Source organism: Moschus berezovskii, chromosome 5 (genome assembly GCF_049115385.1).
Source record: "Moschus berezovskii isolate FMDL1 chromosome 5, NW_MosBer_1.0, whole genome shotgun sequence".
Classification (NCBI taxonomy): Eukaryota; Metazoa; Chordata; class Mammalia; order Artiodactyla; family Moschidae; genus Moschus; species Moschus berezovskii.
In genome coordinates, this window is record NC_142464.1 from 112,607,509 (window position 1) to 112,625,501 (window position 17,993).

The window sequence follows — 17,993 nt, forward strand, 5'->3', positions numbered from 1 at the left end:
CTCCGTGTTTCAGTCCCTGGAAGGGATGAGGGCTTGGCCCTTCCAGCCTGGGCAGCAGTCCATCATCTTGTTCCCTCGTCAACGACCAGGCAGGTGGCTAAGCTTCACATCAGAAGCACGTGAAGCGCCCCCGGGAACTGCTCCGAGGGCCGCCTGCTGCGTTTGTGGGCCCTTTGGTAAAGGACTCGGGAAACGATTGGGGCCCTGGAGATGGAACACGGGCGCGGTTTTGAAGGTGCAGGGCCACACCCAGGCAGCTGAGTGGCTCAGCCACACGTGCAGTCTGTCCTGTCCTACCTGGGGCAGCCTCACAGGTTGCTGGGCAATGGAGAGAGGGAGAGCAGAGCTAGGAGCCTGACTTGGCCGTTTCACCTGCCCAGGGCACCTCATCTAGCATAGCAATGCCCATGGGGACATCCAGATCACTTCCAAAGACTTTGGAATAGACAGGAAGTAGGCAACATATTCTAGCAGGACAGGATACCCCAACACCAGGAGTGAGCCTGGGGGTGTGACTCAGTCTTCAGAGAGGACCGGGCTAGAAGGCAGGTCTACAGCTCCTGGCCCCCTGCCTGGAGTAAGGAGGGAACCTTAGATCCAGTGTGGAGGGGCTTGAGGCAAAGGCTCCCTGATTGCAGACCCTCCCCTCCAGGCCGTTGCTTCTTCATCTGTCTCCACCTCCTTCTTCTGGGTCCTCATCTGCTGTTCTGGGACCATTGCCACAGCTCTCTGGCTACTCCCCTGCTTCCAGCATCTTCCTCCCACCAGAGCTGTCTTTTTAAGGCACAGGTCTTACCCTGCCACCTTCTTCTTAAAACAACCCTCCACTGGTTCTCCACTTCTTGGGAGATGAAGCCCTGGTCCTGCTCACCTGCCCCGACCCTGTGGCAGCTTGTGTCCAGCCAAGGCAGACCAGCTCTCAGCCCCTCCCATCCCCCATCCCTCTCACCATTGTCTTGGTACATCTTGTTGCCTTGGGCATATCAGAGCGTCAGGTGATGGGGACAGAGGAATTTTCACTCTTGAGGAATTTCTGGCAAAGTGGGTCTAAGTAGATCCAGGAGGCAGCCCACTGCAACGCATCATGGTTTCCGCAGAGCCAGGAATCCTTCTGCCAGGCAGAGGCTGTCTTTGGTTTTTCTTGAGGGTCCAAGTGCAGAGCAGCTTAGAGAGAAATCAAGTCTTTAGGCTTGTTGCAGAACTCAACAGTTTGCAGATGGCTTGACTTCTAGGATTATCTCCCTCCTCCCCATTAGCCGAGATTTTTTTCTATTGCTAGTGCCAAAAATTCAATCGTTTAAGCAAATAAATGAATTTATATGACTGAGAAATCTAGAGGGCTAGTTTCAGGTACGGCTGGATCCAGATGCCCACACGCAATTATCAGGGACTTGTCCATCTTCATATTTCAAGTGTGCTCTCCTCTGGACTGGCCTGTTTCTCAAGCAGACTCTCCCATGCGGTGGCCCAAACAGCTTTAGCAGCTTCAGGCTGGCATTATACCTGACAACCAACCTTTGTGGTCAGAGGAAATCTCTCCTCAGTGGTTCCAGCAAAAGTCCCAGGACTGGTGCTCCTTGGTTCAGCCTGGCCACAGGTCCATTCCTGACCCAGTCCCAACTCTGGTGGCACCTCATTTGAAAAGACAACTTAAAGACTTAGAGCTAAATTGCATAGTGTGACCTGGTTACATAGCTCATATCATGGCTACTTTGAAAGGATCAAACATTATTGAAGTTGAAATACATATGAACTTGGCTATATGTATTTTTTTCTCTTATGAATTGGGGCTTCCAAAGTGGTGCTGGTGGTAAACAACCTGCCTATCAATGCAGGAAACTAAGAGACTTGGGTTCGATCAGTCCCTGGGTTGGGAAGATCCCTTGGAGGAGGGCATGGCAGCCCACTCCAGTATACTTGCCTGGAGAACCCCATGGACAGAGGAACCTGGCAGGCTGTAGTTCATGGGGTTTGCAAAGAGTCAGACACGACTGGACATCTTAGCACGCACTTTTGTGAATTATTCTTTGCCTCTTAATGTTGCTTTGTGCTTAGTTGCTCAGTCGTGTCTGACTCTTTGCAACCCTGTGGACTGTAGCCCGCCAGGCTCCTCTGTCCATGGGGATTCTCCAGGCAAGAATACTGGAGTGGGTTGCCATGCTCTCCTCCAGGGTTGCTTTAATACCTTTCAAATAAAAAGGTTTACTTTTTAATGGTGAAATCTACCATTTTATCCCATTAGGAGGGTTTTTACATTTGATCTTGTGGCTAGAGAAGCTTCTGCAAGAAGGTGCCCTCATAGGTGCTACAGGAGCATGAGAACTGAGGACCACTCTAGTTGCCATTTTTCTATTGGATGGTGGTTTGCTCTGGTTCATATAAACAGTAAAACACATGCTTATGGAAGAATTGCTAAGAACCCATGAGTTCAGCTAGTCTGGGGCATGCACAGGGTGAGGAGATGAACAGAGAAATTTCCTAAGCACACGAGGCAGGAGGCACCTCCCCGTTTTGTGCTCTGGTCCTGAAGAAGGCTCTCTCGGCATCACGGTTGCTAGTGCTGTTCCCAGGGGCCCTGACGACAGGGTGACCCGGGGAACCTGGGGCTGGGAGGAAAGCCCCCAGAGAATCAGCCAGCCTGAAGACTGTCTGATTCATCCAGGCCCGGCCCCTGGCAACTGGCTCCTCTCAGCCCACAATCTGCCCCAGAGCCGGCATCCCTTTTAATAAAGTCACACCTTCTGGAGCATCCCGGTTGTTCTCAGAACGGTGCAGCGGAGAAGGAAGGCAGTGGACCTAGTGTGGTCGAGGAAACAAGAGTGCTCTGCAGAAGAATCGGTGCTTCCTCCCAGGACTCGAGAGAGGCCTGGAATTTGGTGGCAGTGATGTGGCTTCCAGCTCCCCTGACACAGGCGGGCTAGTGGGTCCCAGACCCTCCGCCCCCCCCGCCCTCCCCGCCCCCGCATCCCCACCATGGAGTACATCCTTCTCGTGCTGTATTTCTCCTTTTTCCTCTGCCTCTGCACCCTGGTGTGTCTGTACTTTTCTGGCTGCCAGGAGATGACCTACAAGCATGAAGGTAAGTGGCCAGCTTTGGGGGTCGGTTGCGGTCATGTGAATATCAGCGGCTGTGATTGGAAAGCTCCTTCCTGTGACCAGGATTATTGGAAATGACATGGACGAGGAGAGAGGAGGCCGTGAGAAGCTGGGCTCAGCCAAGGGGTTGTTTATTTGTGTGTGTGTGGGGGGGAGCGCCTCCTCTTTTCCTCGTTGTTCATATGATCTGCTAAGAATGAGCACCTCTGTATATTCAGCATGTCAGTGGAGAAGAAATGTTTATTTTCCAGTCATTGTTGCCCAAACTGCATTTCAAGCGTTTGGGTTGGTTCATGGAAAGATGTCAGCAAGGCAAGGCTCTGGTGGCAAAGAAAATGGAAGTTCAGAGAGGTGGGCCCTTTTCCATAGAAGATGCATTTGTAGCGAGCCAAGACGGAAATCTTATGTTCCTGAAGTTATTTTTTCCTTAGGAATTTCCCAGGGAAGTTTTGAATGATGGAGGCTCCAAAAAATTGACAGTTATCGTGCTTGACTTTTTTTAAAAATCCCATTATGAGCTGAGCGTTTGAGAAACAGTGTTTCCAGGTGATTTTCCTTTCATTCCTTGGAGACTTGTATGTAATTTCGTGTATATGAACATGCAGTGGAAGGCAGGGTTGCTTGTTCTCCAAAGAAGACAGCCACCAGATTTTCACTTGAAACGTTCAGATGTCTTTTTTTAAAAAATCTTGTTTTTTATTAATAAAGGTATAAATTTACATGGTGCATTTTGGCTTTCCATATAATACAATCAATTTAAAAAAAACTAACTCTCAGAAAACAAACCAACCCAACCCATATGTCACACAAGCTGGGGGTGACTCCTGGTGACCTCCCTACTGCCTTGGAATTTGTGTGTGCTGTGGATTTATGGATCGTCTCCTTTGTGGTTATAGGATGATATATTTTTAATTTTTTAATTAGAGGAAAGTTGCTTTACCGTGTTATGTTGGTTTCTGCCATACAACAACGCAGATCAGTCCTGATTATATATGTATATCCCCTCCCTCTTGAGCCTCCCTCCCCCGTCCCAGCCCTCCCCTCGAGGTCATCACAGAGTGTCAGGCTGGTCTCCCTGTGTTTTACAGCAACTTCCCACTAGTTACTTTACACAAGACAGTGTATATTTGTCAGTGCTGCTGCTGCTAAGTCGCTTCAGTCGTGTCCGACTCTGTGCGACCCCACAGACGGCAGCCCACCAGGCTCCCCCGTCCCTGGGAGTGGGTTGCCATTTCCTTCTCCAATGCATGAAAGTGAAAACTGAAAGTGAAGTCGCTCAGTCGTGTCTGACTCTTAGCGACCCCATGGACGGCAGCCCACCAGGCTCCTCCACCCATGGGATTCTCCAGGCAAGAGTACTGGAGTGGGTTGCAGTGCTACTTTTCAATTTGTTCCACCCTCTCCTTCCCCTCCTGTGTCCACAAGTCAGTTCTCTGTATTATACTTTGAATGTCCTTGCATGTTTGATCCCGCTTTCAGAGCTGTTTCTTCCTTCCCTCCCTGCAGCGTGCTTCCTCGGGTTCTGTCTCTGGAGCCACATGATACTTGAAGGCGCTCCACTGGGGTCTAGGCAGGTCAATTTTAAATACACAGCTATAGCGTCTGTAGTTAATACCCTGCGTTGTTATTTGTCATTGTTTAGTCACTAAATCATATCTGACTCTTTTGCAGCTCCATGGACTGTAACCTCCTTGGCTCCTCTGTCCATGGGATTTTCCAGGCAAAAATACTGGGGTAGATTGCCATTTTCTTCTTCAGGGTAATCTTCCTGGCCCAGTAATCAAACTCACATCTCCTGCTTCTCTTGCACTGCAGGTGGATTCTTTACCACTGAGCCACCTGGGAAGCCCAATACTCTATTTTAGGGCTCAGTAATTCCCAGGTGGTGCCAGTGGTAAAGAACCCTCCTGCCAATGCACAAGACATAAGAGACGTGGGTTCAATCCCTGGGTCAGGAAGATCCCCTGGAAGAGGGCATGGCAACCCACTCCAGTATTCTTGCCTGGAGAATCCCCATGGACAAGAGTCTGGTGGGCTTCCGTCCATAGGATCACAAAGAGTTGACACAGCTGAAGTGACTTAGCATGCACACAATTGAGTATTTAACTCTCAGTCCCACAAAATTTCAAAAAGCAGGTCACCCTAGGTAATGAAACACCGAGTCATTACCCCTCCCCCGTAGAATATCCCACAGTGCCTGCAGTGGGTGACCACCGCCTGGCCTTGTGTCTTGGCCGTGTGGAGACCGTGAGGCTTGATGTTTCCTGGGGCTGCATCCATGTGCCAGGCAGGGCCCTCACTGCGTCACTGCTCACTGCTGATCAGCACAACAGGCCTGTCCCTGGAGGCCTTGCAATTAGCAGTGTTTACAAGAAATAAGGTCAGCTGAGTGGCTGCCCAGAAAAACAAGGAGCCTGGGGCTCAGGTGAACGGTGTGTGTGCAGAGGAACTGAGCGCTCTGAATGTGTCCGCTGTCGAAGGTCACGCCCATGGCTCCCTGGAGGTGTGACGTCTGGAGCATCAGTGACACAAACTCAGGGGGCATTTCTCAACCCGGGGGGCTGGGAGTGGCCTTTGGGCATAGCAATGTCTCCTCCAACCTCCACTCAGAGAGGATTGCATTTGATGTTAACAGAGTCTTGTCAGGAAACATCTAACAGGAGGTTTCCTGTGTGCTGTTTTGGATCTGTCAGGAATTCTCTGTTCCTTGTTAATTCCTGAATATTCAGAAATTAAGAGGAGAGGCAAGCCTCTCCAGGGGGCTGAGGAATCCAGGCATTTCCTTCGTTAGTTTTTCTATACGGTGACAAGTACCCTCTTCCTTTTTATGAACCATATGGTAAAATTGGTTATTTGCAACTCTCTCTAATATGGATCGCCTGTGTTTTGTAAGTCTGGAATTTAATCTTTATCTTTGCTGAGAATAACTACAGTATAAATACCTACACCATGTTGAATAAAACGCCTTTGCTCCATCAGAGCTTTGCTCCATCAGAGCTTTGGTGTCTTGCATTCTCTCTCCCTCTCTCCTCCTCTCCGTCTGTCTTTTTCAGGCTAATTCCTGGAGCGTAGAGGCTCTCTGCGTTCACTTTCCTGCCCGGGCTTCTAAGACCCTCTCAAGAAGGCGCTCTGTGCCTTCACTGCATCGAGAGGGCGCCTGAGGCCTTCGTGAACAGAGCAGGCCCCGTGCAGGGGCTTTATGGGCTTTCTGCATAAACCAAGGAATATCAGCCTCTTTCTCTTTCCTTTACTTTCTTATTGGTCGACTCCAGACCACCAGGTTCCGGTCTGTTAAAGGACCAACAGAGTCTAGTAGGGACTCATTTCCTACCTGATGGGCTCGCCTCGGGTGCACAGCCAGATGGTCGCCCACCGATGCTGGCTGCAGGAGCGAAAGAAGGGACGTCACATGCAAACCCAAAACTACATTTGGGTGAACGTTTGTTTACCGTTGAGTTCTTTGCAAACACTTATTGAGCAACCAGTATTTCTTGAGCATGTCAGGCCTCGACATCAGCACAATGTATCTTATGTTAGGCAGTGATGAGCACTATGGGGAAAAATAAAGGAAAAAGAACAGAGAGGCGGGGGTGGGGATAGGCTAGTTAAGACTTTGATATGGTGGTCAGGGAGGTCTTTTGATAAGTTACGTTTGTGCAAAAACTGGAGGGGAGGGAAGGGAAGGAGAGAGTCACGGGGGTTCTGGGGGCAGCATCTCAGCAGTGCAAAGGCCCTGCAGCAGGCATGTGGAAGGTGCGGAGGTATGCTTGGCAGTGTGGCTGGATCCCAGTGGTGAGGAGGGGATGAGGCTGGGGCAGAGCAGGGTCAGGCACAGGGCGTGTGGACTGCACTGTCGATGTTGGCTTCCACTTGAGTATAATGCAGGGCCAGTGGGTTTTGAACAAAGGACCAACACAGCAGGATTCTTGTTACAAAATAGTCACTCTGGCCACCAGGTTATGGGACAAAGGCAGAAGCCAGAAGGCCAGTCGTGAGAGGTGATGGCGGCTTGGACCAGGAGGGAGGTGCTGGTTCTTGGAGGGTTGGATCGTGGGTTGAAGATTGAGCCTGCAGGGTTTCTCTCAGAGGCGTGGAGCATGGGATGGAGCAAGGGGTTAGTTCCTTTACAGAGGGACTGTAAAGATGGAGCTGCCAGTGGTGAGCACAGGTTAGTCCGAACGTGGAAACAGCAGGTTCGGGAGTGTTAGGTCAGCGTTCTCCAGCCTCCCTGGAACTGTCGAGGAGGCGGCCGACGTGTGACCAGGAGTTCAGGGGGCGGTACGTGCCCCGCCTGTGTTAAATAAACAAAAAGCATAAGGCAAAAGCAGTTTGTAGAAACATAAATGCCAAATGCAAGGCCATCATCAGCAACAGCCGTGGCCGGGTGCCTCCCTCAAAGCCTCATGAGAGATGCTAAACTGTACAGGATGACAAAGGAGCCTCCCTTCCCCTTGCTTCCTGGTTCCGAATTAGTTCCTAATCCTGTTAGTGGCACCAGCCACATTTTTCTGACATCTGGACCCAAGAGCTTGTACACAGGCATTGGCTCTGACAGAGTGGGAGGTGCCTGAGCATGTGGGGAGCGCCTCTGTGTGTTGACGGGTGGGGAGGGACCTCTGGGAGAACCTGGTTCAGATTCATGAGTGGGAGCCTGGAGCTTGGCTCTGGATTTAGGTACGGTTCTTTCTTCACGGTCAAGAGCATCCACTGATTTGTAAAAACAAAATTCCTTCTCAGGGGCTATTTGAGGCGGGGAGAAAGCCAGTGTTTCTAGGACAAGGGTTGTTGATCTGGTGATTGTGGGTTGGCGACTGAGGTCCCAAGGGACTGAAGCACTTTAGGGCAGGGACCAGGCCTGGTTTTGATCGGTTATGGCCCCCTAGGCCCCACCCAGGGTCTGACCCATAGAAGACACTCAGTCAGGTGTTCACTTAAGGAATGAACGAATAAGTGAGTGAATGAAGCCCCATCTCTTGTGATATTTGGGGTGAGAGAAGTGCTGGACAGGGTAGCTGGAAGCCCAGCACACAGAGCCTCAAAACTGCCTCTGAATCTGAGTACTGGGTGTATATGGGTCCATTACGCCGTTCCTTCTAATTTTGTCAGTGTGCTTGTTAAACTAAGCTAAAATTGCCTCTTGGGGCATGTCTGGTGGGGACCCGGCCCCCCGCCCCCCAACTTGCCCAGCCAGTCAGAACCCCAGGTCTACCTGTGGACACTGCCCCTTTTCCCATTCCCTGTCTGACCTAGAGCCCGACATCTCCCATGGCCTGCCCCCGCCCTCCCCTCCCCGATCAGTGCAGCAAAGGCAGCATGTGTTACCACGCTGGGCACGTTGCTCGGTGACCTCACTCTGTGCTCACGGGTGAGGTGGGCATCCTGTGTCCCTGTGATGGAGAAGGAAGCTGGCGCTCAGACAGACTGTGTGGCTCCCTTGCTAAAAGGTCATCAGCTCGTGAGCCTGGAGCCAGGGTCAGGCCAGCACCCTCTGCAGCCACCCTCCACCCTCTGACCACCTCTGGCCGCCTCTTTCCCCCTCAGCAGTCACGACCCCCCCACCTCCCCCCTCCTGGGGTGCCCCGCTGGCCCTGATGTACACTGTCACCCCTCTGCCCGCGGACTACTAGGTGGGGGTATCCAGGCGACTCTTGAGTCCCTCTCTCATGCCGTGCAAATTGCCTTTCACAGAAGCATGTTGTGGAGACATTTTTTGGATTTGATGAGGAGTCTGTGGACTCGGAAACGCTGTCGGAAACGTCCTGCAACACAGACAGGACGGACAGGGCTCCGGCCACGCCTGAGGAGGACTTGGATGACGTAAGCGGGCCTCACCCCCGGGTGCTTATAAGGGGGTGCCTCCTGCCTCACCTGGCCTCTATAGCCGCGGGACCAACCTTGCAGGACCTGTGTGGTCACAGCCTGTGCCCAGGGAGGGGGTTCCCCACTTTCACGGGTTCTGAGAATGGCGATGGGGGGGCACCTGCAGCCTGGGGGAGACCCTTTCCCTTCCGAGCACGGATTTCACACTGGAGACCTGTAGCCATGGCAGTGCCACTCACCCTTTGTCATTAAAACTGCTGTGTGGTGGTCTGCCCCTCACCCCCCGCTCCCGGACTTACACACACACACCCCTGGGTATATAAAGATGGCGTGTCATGCCCCTCACCCCCCGCCCCCAGCTTACACACACACACCCCTGTGTATATAAAGATGGACATACACAAACACACATACACACACACCCCTGTGTATATAAAGATGGACATACACACACACCTGTGTATATAAAGATGGCGTGTCATACCCCTCGCCCCCTGCCCCCAGTTTACACACACACACACACACGCCCCTGTGTATATAAAGATGGCGTGTCATGCCCCTCGCCCCCTGCCCCCAGCTTACACACACACATGCACACACACACACACGCCCCTGTGTATATAAAGATGGACACACACGCACACACACACACCCACACACCCCTGTGTATATAAAGATGGCGTGTCGCTGTAGGAGAGGATGCGAGCAGCACGGAAGAGAGCAGAGGGAAGCCCACCTGGAGCCTCTCGCCCCGACTGCCCTGTCTCACTCCTTCCTGACCCTCTGTCTGCACACCCATCCAGCTTCCTGTCCTCTGCTCCAGAGAGCCTGAGTCACACAGGAGCAGAGAGCAGCCCCCCTCCCCACCCCACCCCTCCTGCTGGGATTCACTCCAGAAACCCCAGTCAAACACGATCACGTTGGACACACGCTTTTTGATTTGCCTTTTTCACCAAGAACGGGTAACAGGCATCTTTCAGCACGATGCTGTGCGGTCGTCATCCTCCATCCCGAGCGGACCCTCATGGATCCGCACGTGCATCCACCCTGATGGGCTCCTCATGAGAGGTGTTACAGGGATTCCAGTTTTTCACGACTGCAGCGATGCTCTTTGGGTGGTTGTCTCCTTAGGAGAAATCCCCAGAATGAGACCTGCGGGCTGGGAGGGGCGCCTTTTACAGCGTAGACGCTCACCGTGCAGTCAGGACTGGCTCACCCTTGCTCCCCCGCACATGATTCAGTGATTCCCAGGGTTCAGGGAGCTCCAGGGAAGATGGCAGAGAAGGCATCTTCTCCCCAGCGCTCTCTCCAGAGCCCTCCAGTTAGGTCCTGGCCGCGGCCAGTCCGTTAAGTAACAGCTGGCAGCGGTTGTGACATCTGGACATTGTCTTTGCCTGACTTGACCCTGGCACCGCCATTCACGTCAAGACACGGGCTTCCTCACGCTTTTCTCTTCCATGACGTGAAGACGACAACCCGAGAAGAGGCTGACCTGAGGTTCTGCCAGCTGACCAGGGAGTACCAGGCCCTGCAGAGAGCCTACGCCCTGCTTCAGGAGCAGGTGGGCGGGACACTGGACGCCGAGCGAGAGGCCCGGGTAGGTGCTAGGGGGAGGCGTTGAGGGGTCGGACAGAGGCTGGGTGTCCCGTGCGTGCCCTTCCCAGCAGCCGGATTCTGTAGTGGTGCTGAGAGGGGATGGGGGCTGCCCGGCAGCCTCCGCTGTGGTGACATTCCAGCGTTTGGCAAGCCCAGCAGGAGCTACCTGCCCATTCTCAGTGCGGGGGCAGGGTTTGCAGAAGAAGCGCTGCTGTCTCAGTGTCCTGTGCCCCTTCTGTTGACAAGAAGGGTTTCAGAAGTCTGACTCAGTGATGAAATCAAACTCACTGTGAAACAGACATGTCTCTTTCCCGGCTGAGAAACCCCCAAGAAGGTTCCTAAGGAGCACAGGCAGGGCTGCCCGGTTGCTCAAAGGCCACCCGGCGCTCTCTGGTCCCTGCTGGCCACCCAGCTCTGGACCACACCAGCCCTCGTAGCTGGGCTGACCTCCGCCTTCTAGTAATGTCCGCTCACTGGCCATTAGCCCATCTTCAGGAGTCGCACAGACCAGTCTCGGCCAGCCCTTCCCTCTGAAGGCAAGAGGGACCCCTGGGAGTGCTCCTGCTGGGGTGACTTTTCACCCCAGCGCACCCCCGTTTCACTCCCTCAACAGCCCCATGAGGTAAGGGGTGGCAAATGTGGAGAGAAGCTCCTCAGCTACAGTAGTCTCAGCCTGTAACCTGTAGGTCAGAGGAAGCACAGCTGGAGGTGGTTTGGACTGAAGCATGGGTTTCTTATTAAAAAAACTTCATCTCCTTGCACCATTCAAAACTTGAGAGATTTCACATAGAAATCTGGGTTCCTGGCTTCTCTTGAAAGCTCAGAGCACCTGGCAGCACCAGTCTTCCCATTCCGTGTAGTCACCTTTGGCTGCAGCTGCTGAGTGGCAGCCCCCCTGCCCCGAGTTGAGACATGTGCCCCTGGTTTGCCACAGTCCCCACCACACCCTAGTACCCCTCACCCGGTCGGCCTCTCTTGTTTATACTACTCGCCTGGTCCTCGGGGTATCTGGTTTTCAGCCCTCACTGTAGGTGACACGTTTGTCAGGAGATTGGCTGAGCAAGGGTGAAAGTGTGGCTGGCGTTGGCAGTGCAGCCACGGCACTAGATCGGGAAGCTGGGCTGGGAGCTGACGTGCTGGCCCCTCACTCACCCTCGTGAAGAAGCTGGCGGCTTCTCCAGGCTGCAGGCTCGTCTCTCAACAGGGGTAGCGCTGATGGCCACTCAAGGCCTTGCAGTTCTTCCAGGTGTCACACATGTAGGTGACAGAGGAACCAGGCAGGCCAGTTAGCACATGCGCTCCTAAAAAAGGGACCCATTTCTCAGGACCAGATGCCACCGTGTCCTTTCCCCTTCTCTGTCATCATCCTGGGAGACCGGCTCACTTCCTGGTCTTCTTCATTTCAGACTCGGGAACAGCTCCAAGCTGATCTGCTGAGGTGTCAGGCCAAAATTGAGGATCTGGAGAAGTTGCTGGTTGAGAAGGGCCAGGTGAGCAGAAACGGTCACGTGATCTGTAGTTCTTTGCATTTCTGTCCCCTTGGTGGTGTCGCTGGGGCCTTGGTGCCCCGGGGGATGGTGTGTCAATCTATATCATTTGCTTTGGAGATGTGAGGAATAAAAAAAAAATGCTAGCAGAGTTCAGGTGGGACTATCCCAGCTCATTTGCCTCTTTACCAAGTTTCAAAAAATCCAACATGAGTTACGAGAGCCTAACTTGGCTTTTTCTTTGTTTGTTTGCAAGTGCATAAGAATAGGAGACAGCTCCAAACGTAAAGTGATCAGCAGAATCTTTTCTGACTTGAATCTGGAAGAAAAGCTGACACTGCCTATGAGGATTTGGTTGTGCAAATGAACCTGCAGCTAGCTCTGAGTGATGGCAGAGGTGGCCTTTGGAGTGGGTCCAAAGCTCTTCATGAGGCAGGAGAGCAGTGCAGAACATACACTGCAGCCAACAAGCTACAGGCCAGCCCTGCCCCTGACCTGTTGCCCAGCCCTGGGAAAATTACGTGATCTCTTGTGCCTCAGTTTCCTCATCTTTAAAATGGGGCTAATAAAAGTACTTAACACATAGGGAATGGGAGGGAGGGAGACTCAACAGCAGCCTGGGTGGAGTCCAGGTGAGAAATGAGGCTGGTTTCACACTGCTGTCCTCACCTGACATTGACCTCAGCTTCCCTCTTTCAGGCTGAGCTCACAGGTTGCAACTCGTCCAGCCACAGTCAACGATTAAGTTAACCTCCCACCTGAGGTGCTAGGCCCTGTGTTTGGGCATGCTCTGCCCCCAGTTCCTGCTAAATAAAGGGGCCAGTCTGGGACAAAACACATGGCCGTTCATTCAGCGAGCACTTTACCTGAACCCTTGCCCTGTGCCAGGCTCTATGCTCGGCATGTGGGATAATGTATCAGTTTGCTCTTGCCCCCTAACAAATCACCTCAAAACTGAGTTGTTTACAAATAACAGAAATTGTGTGTGCTTACAGTGCTATGGGTCAGTTTGGGTGGTTCTTCTGCTGGTCTCCCCTGGGGTCACTCTAGAGGCTTCATTTTGTAGGTGATTGGGGCTCGAAAGCCCCAAATAACCTCACTGTCCTGTCTGTGCATTGGTGCCAGCTGTTGGCCAGGCTCTCATCCTCAAGGAAGCTGGCTCCTTTAACTAAAGGTCTTGGAGCAGGAATAAAGGGCAGCCCCCAAAGCACAAGTACAGGCCATGCCTCTGCCTGCATCACATTTGTTAATATCCCAGTCACCAAAGAATGCTGCAGCCACACCCAGCAGCGAGTTTGCTCCTTGGGAGGAGCTGCAGAGTCACCTTGCAAAGGGGCAGAGCCATGGGAGGAACATTGCCAACAACCTCCCACAGGAAAGAAGATAAATGGACCCAGCTCTGGACTCAGCCTCGTGGGCCTACACGTGTGTTAGTCCTGGGAAGACACAGGGTGATCCATGATGGATAGAAGGAAGGGAGGGAGAAAATTCCCTCGCTTATACCTTCATCCATCCCCTGCCATTTACTGAGCATCGGCTGCGTGCTGGGCACCGTGTTACGTGCTGGAGATGCTGTTGTATAAAGACAGACTTAGCCCCCTGGCTCATGGAACGTTCCTGGACAGAACTTGTCCAGACAAATATGTGGTTAGGCAGAGGGTCTCAGATGAGCAGAAGTGTGTTGCTGTGATGACACCAGGTCCATGGGCACATCTATGGAGGTGTGGCCTAGACACTCGCCCTCGAGCCTGAAAGAACAAGCCCTGGAAGGCTCTGCCAGGACCAGCTCAGTTGTGCTCCAGGTGTTTTTCTGTCAGTGATAACAGATGTTCAGTTAAGTCACTCAGTTGTGTCCAACTCTTTTGCGACCCCATGGACTGCAGCACAGCAGGCTTCCCTGTCCATTACCAACTCCCAGAGCTTGCTCAAACTCATGTCCATCGAGTCAGTGATGCCATCCAACCATCTCATCCTGTCTTCCCCTTCTCCTCCTGCCTTCAATCTTTCCTAGCATCAGGGTCTTCCCTAAGGAGTCAGTTCTTCACATCAGGTGACCAAAGTATTAGAGCTTCAGCTTCAGCATCAGTCCTTCCAATGAATATTCAGGACTGATTTCCTTTGGGATGGACTGGTTGGATCTCCTTGCTCTCCAAGGGACTCTCAAGAGTTTTCTCCAACACCACAGTTCAAAAGCATCAGTTCTTTGGTGCTCAGCTTTCTTTATGGCCCAACTCACATCCATACATGACTACTGGAAGAACCAGTAGCTTTGATACAGATGCTGCTGCTGCTGCTAAGTCGCTTCAGTCGTGTCTGACTCTGTGCGAGCCCATAGATGGAAGCCCACCAGGCTCCCCCGTCCCTGGGATTCTCCAGGCAAGAACACTGGAGTGGTTGCCATTTCTTTCTCCAATGCATGAAAGTGAAAAGTGAAAGGGAAGTCGCTCAGTCATGTCTGACTCTTAGCGACCCCATGGACCACAGCCTTCCAGGCTCCTGCATCCATGGGATTTTCCAGGCAGGAGTACTGGAGTGGGGTGCCATTGCCTTCTCCGTTGATACAGATGAGCTCCCTGAAATTTAGGGAACATGAGTGGAGGAGGAATGCACCACAGACCTGCCAGTTCTCTTTTTCAGGATTAAACATTTAGAGCAGTGGTCCCCAACCTTTTTGGAACCAGGGACCAATTTTATGGAAGACAGTTTTTCCCCTGACCAGGGTCGGGGGGTTGGTTTTGGGGATGATTCAGCACCTAACATTTATTGTGCTCCCTATTTCTAATCTGACTCACTAGAAAAGACCCTGATGCTGGGAAAGATTGAAGGTGGGAGGAGAAGGGGATGACAGAGGGTGAGGTGGTTGGATGACATCACTGACTCGATGGACATGAGTTTGAGCAAGCTCTGGGAGTTGGTAATGGACAGGGAAGCCTGGTGTGCTTCCATGGGGTTGCAAAGAGTCAGACATGACTGAGCGACTGGATGACTGAGTTCTAATCTAACGCCTCCACTGATCTGACCAGAGGTCTCGTTCCCCGGCCCGGAGGTTGGGGACCCCTGGTTTAGAGGGACAATGAGATCATTCTAACTGCTCTCCTTCTCTCTGGCCTTTTCATAGAAAGGTTCATGTGAAGTAACCTTTCCCACTGCTGCTTTGTTACTTAACTGTCTGCTTCAATAAGTATGAACATATTTAGTACTTTTCCTTAGGATTCCAAATGGGTTGAAGAGAAGCAGCTGCTCATCAGAACAAACCAAGACTTGCTGGAAAAGGTATGTGGCACTGACACCCTGAGCCCCGCGCCAAGGGATCATGGAGCCCAAGGCCTGCTCTGGCCGCCTGAGTCTCATCCACGCCCGTGCTGAGGGCTCCCACCCGCTGGTCTTGTCTGTGTCCTCTGGGTCAGGGCCTGCAGAGCTGGTTTGCAGACATGGTGAGGGCTGCCGGTCCTCCTGATGCGGGGCTTCCAGGCCGCCTCTGATGTTGCCTTGGATTCCAGACCACTCCCCACCCCACCCCCACCCCCCTACACCTGCTCCCCAGGCAGGGTTGGTGGGCAGATCCTCGGGCGGACATGGTCCAGTTCATCGACTGGAGGCCGTGGTGCTGGCAGAGCCAAGCTTGTCCTTCCCTCTGTGGTCATGGAACTTGTAGGGAGTCTGCTTGAGTGGTCAATCTAATGCTTTCGGACAAGACCTCAGCTTTATCTTTTTCTTATTTGTTAACAATTCAGTGATTTTTTTTTTTTTGGTAATTAATTTATTTTTTATTGGAGGTAAATTATTTTACAGTATTATATTGGTTGGTTTTTTATTTTTTTAAAAAAAGTAAATTTACTGAGTCATGCACCCAGCCCCACTATGCAATTTTTACAACATTTTCAGCCTCCCTTAAAGATCCCTCTTGCCCCTTTGTAGTCACCCCATCTCTCACCCCTCAGCCCCTGACAACTACTTGTCCCAGCAGATTTGCTTATTCTGCACCTTCTGTCCTGGTGGAAGTGGACTGTGTTAGGCCTTAGCTTCTAAACATCCTCAAATGTCCCAACTGGACAAGGCCAGCCTTGCCCCCTTGCGGGGGGGCGGGCTCCTGTCCCAGCTCTGTGCTGACCTGCCATGTGGCCATTCATTGCCCCATGCCCCTCTACAGCATCTGGGGCATTGGGACAGAGCTGGTCACTTCCTGTGAGGCGGCTCCAGGCTTTGGGAGAGATTTCAGATCCCTGGTCCTTCTGGCTAAATTCTGAGATGCCCAGAACACTCTTATGCTGTTTCCAGATGTCCCCCTGGGGGCAGTACCCCCCATTAGAGGTGGGGAGGCAGGAGTAAAGGTGACCATCACCCACCAATGAAAGTCGCTCAGTTGTGTCCAACTCTTTGCGACCCCATGACCATACAGCCCATGGAATTCTCCAGGCCAGAATACTAGAAGTGGTTACCCTTTCCCTTCTCCAGGGGATCGTCCCAACCCAGGGATCAAACCCAGGTCTCCCGCATTGCAGGTGGATTCTTTACCATCTGAGCCACCAGGGAAGCCCAAGAACACTGGAGTTGGTAGTCTATCCCTCTTCCAGCAGACCCAGGAATCAAACTGGGGTCTCCTGCTTTGCAGGCAGATTCTTTACCCACTGAGCTATCAGGACCTTCATTTCCATGTACTGTCTTGATCCTCACTGCCGGCTGCCAAGTGGGGGCTGCAGTGTGCCTCCTTGGATGACACGGAGGCACTGACATCTACATAGCTGGCCCAGAGTCTCCCAGTGGGTTTGGGATCCAGGCAGCCCCACTTCCCAGACTTTCAGATCTCCTACTCATAGGAGCCCTCTGGGCAGTCCAGGGCACCTTCCTACTGCAACTATCCGGACCCTGGGTGGGCTGACTCTGGGAGATTGGGGTAGAAGGAATTCAGACAGGCTTGGGGATCACTGTTGCTTCCCCAGGACTGACCTTTGGGAAGGGACTCAATTGCTCTGTGCCTTAGTTTCTCCACCATTTGTGTGTTCAGCAAATACCTGGCCCCCATGCCGGGCCAAACTTGGGCCACAGGGATGAAGCGGGCACAGCCTCTGATCTGGGCCCAGCAGCCCCCAGAGCAGAAAGGGCCCACCTTGCACACTCACTGAGACCCTCCGCTTCCCACCCTACCCCTGGGAACGGCCCCTGTGTCCCCAGGCCAACACCCCGGGGGTCCGTGATACGGGGCACGTTCTCACGGCCCCGATGAGAAACAGTAGTTCTCCCGTCATTAACCTGCAGGTGTCTCTGGTCTAGATTTACAGGCTGGAAATGGAAGAGAACCAGCTGAAGAATGAAATGCAAGACGCAAAGGATCAGAACGAGCTGTTAGAATTCAGAGTGCTAGAACTCGAAGTAAGAGACTCTATCTGTTGTAAACTCTCAAACGGAGCAGACATTCTCTTTGAGCCCAAACTGAAATTCATGTAAAGTCCCAGATGTTTTTCAAGCATGTGTAAGGGGACATGTGACACTTGTTTTCTTTTCTTTCTTTCTTTTTCTTTTTTTTTTTAAATCTGTACTTTGAGAATAATTTCACTGCCTTAATATGTTCTGAAGAGAATGCTCACCGAAGTCTTTGGACATGTACCAGAGCTAATCTATTTATTGCCTACGGCTTGTTTTTGCACTTAATAAAATAATTTGTTTTTGCAATATTTTGCCTTTTTTATTTGTGTTTCATTTCCATAACTACTTCTTTCCTGCATGCATAGTCACCTGGTATGCCTTCTGCAAACACGGACAGAAGCACTGTTGCAATTAATAGCACACCTTTTTAAAGTGACCTTGCATGCATGAATCTCACGTTTTGAAAGAGTGGGGTCTGACCTGGCCTGCGGCTGACTCCATAATGTGTTTACTGCTAGTTTGGCCTGTTTTCTCTTTTCCAAGGTAAACACAAGGTAAGTAAACAGGGTAAGAGGAGGCATTTGCAATAGGTGGTTGAGAAAGTTTGTAACATTACTCCAACTCCTTGAC

The 17,993-nt window shown here is 52.1% G+C and overlaps 2 protein-coding genes across 5 annotated transcripts in view; both read left to right on the forward strand.

The window, feature by feature from the left end:
- Window positions 1-17,626, forward strand: part of JAKMIP1 (janus kinase and microtubule interacting protein 1) — a 133,111-nt gene extending 115,485 nt beyond the window's left edge. For all 4 annotated transcript variants that reach the window (XM_088836106.1, XM_088836108.1, XM_088836109.1 and 1 more), the window contains 5 exons: window positions 8,785-8,913; window positions 10,385-10,513; window positions 11,919-12,002; window positions 15,210-15,272; window positions 17,271-17,626. In XM_088836106.1, coding sequence (XP_088692232.1) covers window positions 8,785-8,913; window positions 10,385-10,513; window positions 11,919-12,002; window positions 15,210-15,272; window positions 17,271-17,444 — 579 coding nt within the window. In that variant the 3' untranslated portion in view covers window positions 17,445-17,626. The remainder of the gene's footprint in view (window positions 1-8,784; window positions 8,914-10,384; window positions 10,514-11,918; window positions 12,003-15,209; window positions 15,273-17,270) is intronic.
- LOC148777908 (uncharacterized) lies at window positions 2,968-8,723 on the forward strand. The gene is made up of 2 exons (XM_088836648.1): window positions 2,968-3,109; window positions 8,638-8,723. The coding sequence occupies exons 1-2, from the start codon at window positions 2,974-2,976 to the stop codon at window positions 8,721-8,723; spliced, it is 222 nt and encodes a 73-aa protein (XP_088692774.1). The 5' UTR covers window positions 2,968-2,973.
- Window positions 17,627-17,993: the final 367 nt, after the last annotated feature.

Coding starts and splice junctions, on each gene's coding strand:
- LOC148777908 (XM_088836648.1), top strand. CDS start 2,974: ATGGAGTACATCCTTCTCGTGCTGTATTTCTCCTTTTTCCTCTGCCTC. Junction 3,110..8,637: donor AGCTTTGGGGGTCGGTTGCG/GTCATGTGAATA, acceptor TTTCCCCCTCAG/CAGTCACGACCCCCCCACCT.